Genomic DNA, 12,678 nt, shown 5'->3' on the forward strand with positions numbered 1-12,678 from the left:
AAATACAAAGTGTTTATTGGGTGTCTGAGGTGAACTGAGAAACACGAACACATCCCACTCCATGATCTGTATCTACAGGTGGCAGGTCCTCTGGGATTTAATGGTACTCATTCTTAATATTAGAATTAATGGGGGCTTTGTTAACCACATGGCTGCACTCTCAATTTCATTAGCCTGATGACCAGCTGTGAGATAATTGTTGTTTTAATAGATGGCTGAAATAAGGAGTTACAGTTCTTCTTATTACTGCCGTGGTTATTGTTACTTCACTGCCACTGGCTAGCTTTGGATTCTCAGGTAATAAGATTTATGTTTATCTTGTTTATCTTGCTTGAGCACAGCGTGGCAGTCATCTGCATTGTAAAAGACACAGCGATGTCCAGTGTTTCTGTAACGCCATCAGTCAGTTACACACGTACACAATAACGCAATAACTCAGTGTTGCTTGAAAAGTTTTGTGACATGTACTGTGAATCTGTTAAACACACGAACGACCTTGAGGATTTAACCTTACATGTGAGAAGTCATTCAGATTCCTCATGGAGTCTGCTGGCACTTTCAACCACAGTCATTGTGCTCTTAGTAATAACCAAGCTATGCTCAGTTTGAGCACGATTATGTGTGTGTGTGTGGATATTTCAAGCGGTGTAATAAAAGTAGGTGCATGGCCCGGGAACTATGACTGTTCTCAGGCATGGGAAGCTGATATGAGAGGCTTGATGTTCTTGAAGGCATTTATTGCACAAGGTCACTGAAGTCAGGAGCTTTAAATTCTGCCCTGCAATACAATGGCAAAACAACCTTACATTACTCAACACAATGCTATGCAACATGGACAATGTTAACCCCGTATGTGTGTGTATTGCAACCTTTAAAAAAATAAAAAAAATAAGATGAAAGTATTCTGCATCAACCTTATTAGTTATTATAATCAAACTGCACTAGAATTACTAAAAAGTATCGACAGCGTCCGTGGTTTTATGTTGTCAAAGGAACAAGGTGTTTATAATTTGTCGGATTAAAGGAAAGCTCATTTGTACTGTATGTTAACAGCCACTATGTGTAATGTTTTTCCTCAGCGTGTCACAACGAAAGAATTGCAATATATTATTGGCATATGGTGAGAAGCTTTTAAATGTCAAAGCCTAGTACAATAAACTCCCAGTGAAGAGTTGTCTTAAATAACAAGATGCCATGTGGCCACTGACAATATTAGTTGTTTGCAAGGTTGCACTTTAGTCATGGCCATTACATTTTTATCATTTATGACTTTCCATAATAGACGTGCAATATTCTCTCAAAGCGTTGCAAACACATGTTCGCAGTAAAAGAGAAATTTGAAGCCATGTGACGGTTGGCAAAGCGGAAGCGGTGCATGTGAAGTTACAAAATGGAAAGGGACAATAAATGCCTCGCAGTACGCCAGAGCTACGTGGTAAACTGAATTAGTATTGCAGTCGGCGGTTTGTGCAACCAAGAGGGGGGGGTTGCTGGTGCGTAGTTCACTCCACTCCTTTACTCCGCTCTGTCTCTGACTTTAGGTGTGTGTGCGGGAGCGAAATAGTGGTGAATGCGCAAGGCAAGAAAAAAACGTTCTGGGGGCGCGGGGGTTCCGTTTAACGGTGCGCGATCTACCCGCACTACACGATCGCGATCAACCTTTTGGGCACCCCTGGTGTACAACATTAAAAAAACCTAGTGTATCTTACACCTATATAAAAGAAATTGATATTTTTTGCGGAGAGCATTTGGTGCTGCAGAGAGATGAATGCTTGGGTTGAACCTGAAGGCAACAATAAATATTGGGGTTACGGATGGCAACGTCTGTCTGTTGGTCTGCCACTTTGCTCCAGTTTGAAATATCTTAACAGCTTTTGGAAGGATCGCCACCATGATGTTGACACTTTTGTTTTTATGCCTCCACGCCGTGAACCCGGTATCTCAGGAACTTCTTCTTGAATTTCTTTGAATTTGGCACAAACGCCCTTTTGCACTAAAAGATGAACTGATGTGGGGGTCAAAGGGCAAGGTCACTGTGAACACCATAACTCAGGAATTCACAAGCTACTTATGACAATCTCATACAAATGTGTAATAGGATAACATTTCAAAGGGATGATTTTGGAGAGACATGGATGTAAATGTAAATGTATGCAACTTGTCTGGTTGGCGGAGGCTTACAACCACAAGGCAGTCATTCTAGTTTAGTGCAATGTCTTGGCAACAATCTGATATATTGCCATTCAAATTGATTGAATACATTCATGGTGCCCTGAGGATGAATCCTAATGACTGTGTAGATCCCCTGAACGTTCCTCTCTAGCGCCACTATGAGGTTGACATCTGTAGTTTTAAATGAAATGTCTCGGCAATTAATTGAAATTAAATTTGGAACAGACAGTTACTTCATCCAGGGCCATTATTAGGTCAACATTTTAAAGTGTCCCATCCATCATTCTACCGCTTATCCAGGGGTTGGGTCAGCGGGGGCAGCAGCTCCAGTAAGGAACCCCAATCTTCCCTTCTCCGGGCCACATCCTCCAGCTCCGACTGGGGGATCCCGAGGCGTTCCAAGTGAGGAGATATAATCTCTCCACCGAGTCCTGGGTCTTCCCCGGGGTCTCCTCCCATCTGGACGTGCCTGGAACCGCCCAGGGAGGCGCCCTGGTGGAATCCTTACTAGATGCCCGAACCACCTCAACTGGCTCCTTTCAACGCAAAGGAGCAGCGAAACTTCTCACCCTATCTCTAAGGGAGACGCCAGCTACCCGCCTGAGAAAGCCGTTTGTACCAGCGATTTTGTATTTAGTTCAAATCACTGCAGTGCCTCTTTACAGCCTCACAGAGCCACTGCAGTGCCTCTAGACTCATCAAGTGACATGCTCCTGATTAAGGGTCAAAGATAGGAAAGTAAAACCGTTTCTGCTGAACAGGAAGAATGTATTTACATTGTGGCATTATGATTAATGATTCAAACATTTGACATACAAAACACTAAGAAATGCTTAATTATAGCCATGTTGTCATATCTTCAATTTTCCACAAGGTTGTATCTTCAGAGAAGCATTTTTTCTGTTTTAGCAGAGGAAACTAACTACAATCACAGCTCAGGGGAAAATAGGTCAATGAATAAACATGTATGGGTGCAAGATTAGCATATAATTACCGTTAAATCTTGGATGTCTCTTGTTAAGGTGCTCTTTGCATCCAGTAAATAAATAGAGTAAAATTTGCACTCAATTACTACAAAGTCTAGTTTGAATCCGTCACATTTGTTATTGGTGCTTTAAAACATTTGTTATCAAGAGCTCTTTTTCTTTCTTTCACTCTTTTATCCTTTATTTTCTTCTCCACAGTTTATTATAACACATTAATACAGTAATTCACAAAAAAAGCTTTACTGTATATTCCATTAATTTAAAGGGAACAGGCGTCGTCAGGAGTTCAGGCCCACTGCATCGCCTTAATCTGAAGAAGGAGGGAATCATTAACACATATAGCCAGAGGACTCAAGTTGTAACAAATACATTTGAGTGTGTTTTACCTTCAACAACAAGTTTTGTTGAACACTCGGCTCTGCCCAGAGTGTTTTCTGCAGTGACGGTGTAATCTCCGCTGTCCTTGGGTCCCAACTTTGAGTATCAGCATGGAGCAAACCCCGCATGTGTTAGTGATGTAGTAGTTAGTGTTGGTGTTGAGGCTGATGTTATTTCTGCACCAGGTAACATAGGGTGTGGGGTTTCCTGTCACTGCACAACTCATGTAGCACTCGTAGCTCTCTGGACTTTTGTGCATTTTTAGCGGAACAGAGAAAGAGGGAGGCGTCTCAAAGCAGCAGCTTTTGGAGGCAGGAAGGTTCACAGAAAATGTTTCTGGAAGGACACAAGAGAAAGGAAAGTTAACGGGGTGTCATACAAAATGATGGATACACTTTCCATTGCTGTATTCTCTATAGTCATTTTCTTTTCATTCATTTATCTCTCTTCAGTGTCTATAGCGGAATATACGGTAATATAAAATGCTTTTAATTGTGCATTTCATGTACATAAGGGAAACAAAATTGCAGAGATACCTTTTAACTTTAAAAAGTAACTTTAACTTAAAATTAAAATTGTGTTTCCTATTATGCTCCTATTAAGTACATACATCCATCTTTTCTAATTTGTACAAATCTAGCGCTGCAACTGACGATTATTGTCATTATAAATTAATCTGGCAGTTATTTTCGTGATTAGTTTATGACATTTCAAAAGGTAACAAACATCTCAACCCATGACAACTTCTCCGAGCCGAAAGTAATGTGTTCAAATAGCTTGATTTGTCACATAAATAAGAATAAGAAACTAATTGTTTTAGCGAAATACAGAATTGTGCATCACTTATGTGAAACCTGCCTTTTCTTCTCTTCACTTCCCAGATCGGTGACTCGGAGGGTTTGGAAAGCCCCATGTCATTCTTGGTATAGACCCGGAACTTGTACTGCGTTCCAGGCATGATGTTGATGACGGTGAACTTGTTATTGAAGAGATGGTCTGCCACAGTTTGCCAATTACGCTTAACGGAATCACGCTTGGTGATCAGTGTAGTGCAGCCTGTCGTCTTTCTTCTCATCTGGAGAGGGACTCCAGCAGACTGTCACTGTTCCTGGCACGTTCTCCTCCAGCTCCACGGGGCCTGGAGACTTGGGGTCATCTAGAAACAGGTAGGAAAGGATTATTAACATCTTGCTATCAGTGTTGCTCTCTTTAAACGTTCCCTAAGCATCCCCTAAGTCCAAATGTGTACACAAAATATAGTACACACAAGATTTTGTATATATTTTAATAATTGTTATTCAGGACTGACTTCTTTTTATTTATGTCCTTAACATTTTAAAGACTGGAAAATTAATAATTCTGGAAATATGAGGGCCCTTTCTGCTTCTTTCAAAAGCCCCAACAATTTGTGAATAATCTTTAAAAAGAAAATCACATAATCCATAAACCTTTGGTGCTCGTTTCACTTTTATTTGTTACGGATTAGTTGAAATGTCCCTTTTTCATTGTACCTGTGACTCTTATCTCAACACTTGAGGTCTCCTGACCAACAAGGTTCTTCACAATGATTGTGTAGATCCCAGTGTCATGGCGCTCTGATGAGGAGATCATTAACTGCGATGACGTGTCTGTGTTGCTCACTGTCACATGCTTGGCGACAGCAACGCCGTCCTTCAGCCATTTGATCTCTGGTATGGGAGAGGCCTGCCAACAACAGTAGATACATGACTAAGATGTGGGTGTCTACTTTTTTTGTAGAGCAGCAGACAAGTGTCTAATCTGCCATTTCAAACAGGACATTGAACAAAACAACTTGGTGTTTTTATGCTCCTCAAGTTTTGTATGTATATTATACTGAACCTGAAAGTTGAAGGTGACTCGAGCGGAGTCCCCAGCTTTCATTACAATAAGGTTCTTCATTTTTTTGTCGGTGAAGTGAGGTCTCACTGTGAAAGTTGTGGGAAGAGTTTCACGTAAATAAATGGAGGTAAAACGTATCAAATTCTGACTGCAAACAGTTCACAATTTCCAAGGACTTACCTGGAGGAGGCATTGCGATGATGTAGTTGTTCAAGTCTTGAGGTTCACCGTCTCCACCCTCATTGGTGGCTACAACTCTTACCCAGTACATGGCCATAGACTTCAGACCCATAATATTATAGGAGGTCACAATGATAGCATTAGAGTTACAGCGACCCCATTCTATGTTTTCTGCAGGTCTGAGCTCCACAAAGTATCCTTTGGCTTCATCTTGGACCCCTTCCTCTTCCGTGGGTTTGGTCCAGGCCAGGGATAAGGTGGTGTAAGTGGAGTCGGTCACCTTCAGGTCAATAACCTGACCAGGGGGCTCTGAAAGTGTAAACATTGAAAACATTGATATTTGGGCAATTAACCACTGAGATAATACCAATATAGCTTTTATCATCTTATTACTCACTCTTTGGATCTCTTGCAATCACAAATTCAGAAGGCGCACTTGGCTCTCCAGCACCAGAAATGTTGATAGCTGATACACGGAACTCATACTCGATGCCCTCAACAACATCCTTCACTGCATACTTTTTCTCTGTTGGTGTGTCAAAAAGTACTTTACATTGTAGAAAATAATTCTTTACTTTAGCAGATTCGCACTTGGCAACTGTAATACTTTTTGAACACTTAATCAGTAATTCTACGATGGCCTTACCTTTAATGAGCTCATCGGCTGGGTTGACAAAGCCCCACAGATTACTTCCTTTCTTGCGTTTCTCCACGTTGTATCCCAAAATGTTGGTTCCTCCAGTATTGGTGGGGACAGACCAAGCAAGATTGATGCAGTCTTTGAAAGCACTTTCAATTTTTGGTATAGAAGGAGGTCCAGGGTATGCTAAAAGAGTGATGAAATAAAAAGAAAAACTTTTTAACTGGCCCACACAAAGCCTTTTATTTTAATTTGTACATCAGCCACTGTTTTTGCGTCACTGTAAACACATCTGGGTGTGCTTGTAAGAAGACTCACCCTTTGTTCCTGCCTGAATGTCATTGGTCTCCATCAATTCGCTGATGCCTTGATCAGTTTCCGCCCTGATGTGGTAGCAGTACTTTCTGCCATGATCCACATCAGTATCCCTGTATTTAGGCTCTGGGCCAATCTTGCCTAATTTCTTCCTGCTGTTTCTGCCAATTTGCTGGCGCTCCAGGATGTAGTCTGTGATGGGGGAACCGCCATTGTCTTTGGGATTCTTCCATTTGATGTCAATGCAATTTGCTGAACTTTCAATGATATCCACAGGACCCATGGGTGGTGTTGGTCTGTCTGTAGTAAGAAACGAGAACAAACACACTCGTATCCACATCTGATATTATGTATACAATCTTCGTACAAATTAATAACATACAGTTCTCAACATGCATTGTAAAAACCTTACCTAACACAATGAGCTGCGTGATGGCCTCAGTTGTTCCACATTCATTTTTAATCTTAATCTTAATTTCTCCTGAGATTTTGCGTTGGCACTTGGTAAGCACCAGGCGGCTGTCTGAGGAAGACTTGTCGATTCTGGTATGGCTGTCCTCAAACAGCTCTTCGCCCTCATTGTACCACTGGATCTTCATGGGTTCCCGGCCAACGAAGGACAATTTGAAGGCTGCTTCTTTCCCAATTTTGATTATGACAGGTTTCATGAACTCAGTGAGGTCATCAGGGTTGATTCTTGGAGGATCTAGCAGAAAAAACAGTCATCTTTTCAAACTAAATCTTTTGTTGCTGAGCTGAAATAATATTGTCTCTTCACATGTTCACAGTGGCTCCGCTTTAGTTTTGCTTTAGTCGGAGTACCTCCGATCGTTTCTGATTGCAATACCTTCAACACTTAGCGCAGCTTCTGTTTTACGCCCATCAGCTTCACAGCGGTACTTTCCAGTATCATCTTCTTTGCAATTTTTGATTATCAGTTTTCGATAAGTCCCATCTTTAACAATACAGATATCATCTGTAGCTGTTATCTGAAATGCACGCACACACACACACACACACACACACACACACGTGAACACACTTAAATCTCAGAAGGTTAAAGATGAATTCTATTCCTCTATCAACTCTTCCTCACCTCTTTCCCGTCTTTATACCAGACTCCATCACAGTCCTCACTGCTCAGCCTGCAGACCAGTTCTGCATCAGTACCAATGATCGCAGTTACATCTGACAGTCCGCCAGTGAAGTACACTCCTGGATCTAAATGGAAATTCAGCTTTGTTGTGAACTATGATCAGGAATACATGAACAACAATGCAATACTTAGAATGTAATTACTATGTTCTAATGCATACCAATGACTGTATCAGGGACAAGTGGGCCGGTTCTCACTCTCTTTCTTTTCTCTTGAACAGGCTCATCTTCTTCAGTATCAGCAACTTCAGCAGGAGCCCCTTCCTCATGTTTGTGCTCAGCTAACATTTGTTCTTCTTCTACATCCTCTTCTTCATCCTCAACAGTGGTTGCTTCTCCTCCTTCTGCCTTTACACTTTTCTTCTTCTTTGCTTTAGCTCTGGCTTGGGCTTCCGCTTCCGCTTTTGCTTTAGCGTCGGCTAATGCTTTCTCAGCTGCAGCCGCGGCGGCTGCTGCTGCGTCTTCCTTTGCCTTTGCAATCAGCTCCTCTCTCTCTTTCTGTATCTTAGCCTGTTGCTCCTCGGCAATCTTCAAAAGATCGGCTCCGCCACCACCTGCTCTGGTTGTTTTGCGAACTTTCTTCTTTCCTTTTGTGGCTGGATCACTGTCCACTAACAAAAGATACACAGTACCAGGCTATTTTTAATGATTTGATCAAATTGTGTTGAACAGTGATGGAAAGATGGAATTCAAAATATGTAAACAGTACCTTCCAGTATAAGCCAGGCATTGCAGGATTTAAGTCCAGTCACAGCCGCATAAATTCCTTTGTCCAATGGCAGGCAGTCCTTCACCACCAATGTGTGAATCAGCATGTCCTCTGACACAGTGATGTCATATTTCTCCCCTTGCTCTAGTGGGATATTCTTTCCCAACCAATTGATCCTTTTCAGGGGTTGTGAGACGACACACACAAACGCAGCGTCCTCTCTTTCCTCTGCTTTCACGTCTTCTATCTTGACCAAGAACTCCGCAGGGGGCGCTAGACGAAGCACACAATGATTGTTAGCATAACATGGCATTTCACATTTCCTGTCACAGGACAAATCTTGTAGCAATCATAGCTTTTATTGACTTTTATATTGGCATTGTTTACGTTACTTTTACGTGTGTAGAACATAAATTTGGTGCCTATCTTACGTTTGAAGTCCGTCGAGAAGATCTTAACTCCATCAACCTCCACTTGGTATAATCCTGCATCATCTGGGTCAACACCATTGATGCTAAACACAAACTTCTTTCCCACTTGCTTCAGTCCATGTTTTATTTCTGTGTCCAGATCAAAAGGAATCATAACTCCATCCTGTAAGTCACAAACGTTGGAGCAATATGTAGTGTGCCTGTGTTGCAGAATATGTAATATGACTTCCAGTGCTTTTTAATGTATTCATCATTGAGAGAAAAAAGTGAATATTTAACATGAATCATCACCTCACCTTAAATAAGAAGATTTTGCTTGTAGGGTCTTTAAGTGACATTTCAAGTTCAAACTCTGCATCACCATCAGCCTTCAATACAATGGGCTTTAGGTTGCAGAGCCTTTCAACAACCTGTTGCAATTGGGAGGAAAAGAACCGAAAGGTTTAAGAGTTTGTACTTCAGCATGTTAGGCTGTGTACGTGCTTTATATTTACATTTAAATGAAGCTGAAACTTACCTTTGATTGTTCTTGCTCCCTTTCAACCTTCTTCTCACTGAGTTTTTTCAGCATCCCACGGAAATCAGTGACACCATACTGACCACAGATGCTTTCATAATCTTTCTTTTCGGAACTCATCAACAGTTCCCAAAATCTTTCATCGATTTCGGGTTTTTTATCTTCTTTTGCATCAATGTCAACCCTACAAAAAGAAAACATGTATTATTTAACACTTTATAATCATACATGTGTATGAAAAGACAAGAACAAACACAAAACGTGCTCGTCCCGTACCTTTTGCCATTCGTAAATGTGTTACTTACTTGTTTTTTAAGGCCTTTTTGAAGTCCTCAGGTGTCTCTCTGACAGCTACAACAAAACCAGCAGCGTTATTACAACCTTCATTTTAATGACTGACTTTGCATTATTATACATTACATGTAAACTGTGTACCTGTCCTCGATTCTTGCAAGGCTCTGCTCTTCTTAAAGCCAACTGAAATGAAAGAGCAGGGAAGTGAAGTGACACAGATGTGTAATGTATCTTCATAATTCGTTTTGATTTAATTTGTAATGGATTAAAAGTAACAAAGAAACTGACCCTCAATAATATTAAGCGTAACCATAACAAATGCTTTTCCATATTCATTTCTGGCAACACACTTGTAGGTGTCGGCTTGATCCGCCGATACATTAGGCATCTATCAATCAAAACATGATTATCAGTATTACTGCAAAAGAATATAGGACGGCCTACTGATCACTGATGCATTTATTGATTTGCAAGTCTTCTTTAGATTTTGAAGTTGTTTGAATAGCATTCCTTATGACACATGGTCCGTGATCTCACCTGTAGTTGGTGTTCACCAGCAATTGCATCATGGACCATTTGGTACCTTTCATTAATTTCCCCGTCATTTCTCAGCCAGGACACACTTGGTGTTGGATGGCCGGTCACGACGGCTTTGAAGATCGCCAGTTTTCCTACAGAAATGGCAACAAGAATGCAACATTGTTATTATCTCAGGCCCTGTTCAGGACCCTGCGATCCGATCACAAGCGGAGAGCTCTAAGTACGTCAGTTCACACCTGGCACTGCTACAAGAATGTGGGCAGACCGCCTCTGAATGTGTTCTGTGCGGTGGAATCTCAACGCATCTTCAATGCGTCTTGGGTGCACTCACACCCGTACTTAGAGCTGTCCAAATGCGATCGTATCACTAAAGATGCATGTTAATGCCATGGTCTCAAAAGGGCCTTAGAAAATCGTTAAAAAAAACGAGGTTCCACATTTCCACATTAGATCATTCAGGTGACCTTACCTTCTTGAATAGTTAGAGCAATGGGTTTCCGAGTGAAGTCCTGGGGTGCTCATGCCTTCAGGTAGTTCTTCCACATACTGGGTGATCATAACTCCAGGCACCCTCGACTTCTTTTTGATTTTCACTGCCATTAAATGAGATGAATTGCATTATTTACAAATTCATGAAGAACTTGTGAAGATTTGATCGTTTTTGATTTAAGTTCATATCAAGTCAAAGGCGAAACTGTACGCATTTAGTTTTGATCACATGTTTTATTGTATGGCAGTAGTTTGCATTTGAAGGCGGGTAATTACTCACCCTGCCCTGGAGCAGTCGGCTCTTCTTCCTTAGCTCTACGTATTTTAAACATCTTGATTTTTCCAACAGCTTCTCTGTCAAAGGAAAAACATCACAATGTGCCTTTATACTAAACATGGAAACACGGTTTAGTTCACTTATATACCATTTTAATTGGTCTTCACTTTGATGGTTGTATAATATGGTTGCTCTCCGCATGTCAATGCCCAACATATCCTTTAATTCCAATGCAGTCTGGAGCTGTTATTATGGCTTGACCTGTTAGTAACCATAAGTAAATCTCCATCTGTCTGACATGCAGTTTATCTCTTCCAGATGGTCTGAATCTGTAATGGGTATCACTTATCATTGTTTAACTAGTGGTTTAAGGCGGTATTCCTTCATTTACAACAAGATGTTGATGCATTTTAAAGTGTTTTTAAGTAAAGCCTATCTTTTTGAGAGGCCTCCCTCCAATTACAAACATTGGGCAAGATAATATAAGGGTGTGTGCTGCATTGAGGTGCTTCAGTGTTAAACTACGAAAGTAAGATCTATATGGTGTTAGGATACATGAGTTAGTAACTCTATCTGTGCTATAAATGAAAGAATTCTTGTGATCAAAAAATACTTTACATTCAGGCAGTAGGTCACATACCTCGTAAAACATCCATCATGACTAATGAAGTGACGCAAGTGGCTGACTGCAAATGTAACATAAGTCATAACCATCTTTTTATTTAGGTGTTGCTTTCTTTTTAGGGTTATCTTAGGAAATGGTAAAGGATGAAATGGAAAAGGTACCTCCACAGGCAATGGTCAAAAAGTCCTCTTTTCCCTTTTTTGTAATTAAATGAATGTTATTCTTAAACTTTAAAATGGTCATTTTGATGATCAAGTTCCACCTTACTCACTTTAATTAGTTCATAATTAAAATGTTTGATTAGTCAGACTTCATAGCCAGTATTGCTTTATTGTAGTAGCAAGTTTCAGCCACAGTGTATGTAAAAAAAATAAAAAATGTTTTTCAGCATTTCAGCCAATATAGAACAAAATATTATATGTATCATTATTTATAATTAGTACAACAAGGTACTAATTAGGAATTTAATTAGAATTATCACAACATATTTAATTTCAAAGACTTAAATGTTCATCAGCATTGTTAAATATACAGTAAAACAATAATAAACATTATCCAGAAAAGCATGTATTTAAAGTTAAATACCATTTGTATTAAAATCACTTCTTTATATATGTTATTCAAACATCCTATTGTGTCTTAAAGACTCAAGTACAAACTAGTGTTAGCTCTCTGTCTCTACTAATTAATTGTTATCTCATTAGTCTTTTGTTCCCAGATTTTTATAGCCACTTAAGCAATTAATATTAAATATAATTAAAATAAATGATACACGAGTTGTGTCAGTTGATGAAGAGTCTTCATATTTAGCAGTTTTCTTTACACTTGGTGCACTGCTGTGAAACTATATTTGACTGAGGGGGGAAAATAGCTTTGCCAAGTGTGGGAACTGATTTATGAATAAGCTGTCAGGTCTATGTCCTAAACCTCAGAGCTGCATTTAATGGCAGATCATATACTTTTACTTGTCTGTTTTTGGTGATTTAAAATATCACATTAAAGCTTGGCAATGTACTTCAAGTCCCTGCTCTCTAGTCTGATTGAGATCTTTCGTCACCATGTTCCTGTTTGTGTTATTTCTCATCAAGCTTAGTCCATTCAATGTGTCAT

At 40.1% G+C, this 12,678-nt stretch overlaps 1 protein-coding gene across 1 annotated transcript; it reads right to left on the reverse strand.

Annotated features, from left to right (window-relative positions):
- Positions 1–3,338: 3,338 nt before the first annotated feature.
- On the reverse strand, positions 3,339–10,777 carry LOC115008394 (immunoglobulin-like and fibronectin type III domain-containing protein 1). The gene is given in 23 exon segments (XM_029431981.1): positions 3,339–3,468; positions 3,545–3,629; positions 3,631–3,872; positions 4,395–4,581; positions 4,583–4,692; positions 5,048–5,240; positions 5,397–5,482; positions 5,577–5,885; positions 5,974–6,102; positions 6,223–6,402; positions 6,944–7,237; positions 7,379–7,520; positions 7,628–7,768; positions 7,885–8,228; positions 8,396–8,668; positions 8,827–8,989; positions 9,123–9,236; positions 9,344–9,527; positions 9,649–9,694; positions 9,926–10,025; positions 10,175–10,308; positions 10,647–10,686; positions 10,688–10,777. Coding segments are annotated over 23 exon segments (3,591 nt in total). The 3' UTR covers positions 3,339–3,463.
- Between the last annotated feature and the right edge of the window lie 1,901 nt (positions 10,778–12,678).

The sequence above is a fragment of the Cottoperca gobio genome, chromosome 5 (assembly GCF_900634415.1).
Source record: "Cottoperca gobio chromosome 5, fCotGob3.1, whole genome shotgun sequence".
NCBI classification, from domain to species: domain Eukaryota; kingdom Metazoa; phylum Chordata; class Actinopteri; order Perciformes; family Bovichtidae; genus Cottoperca; species Cottoperca gobio.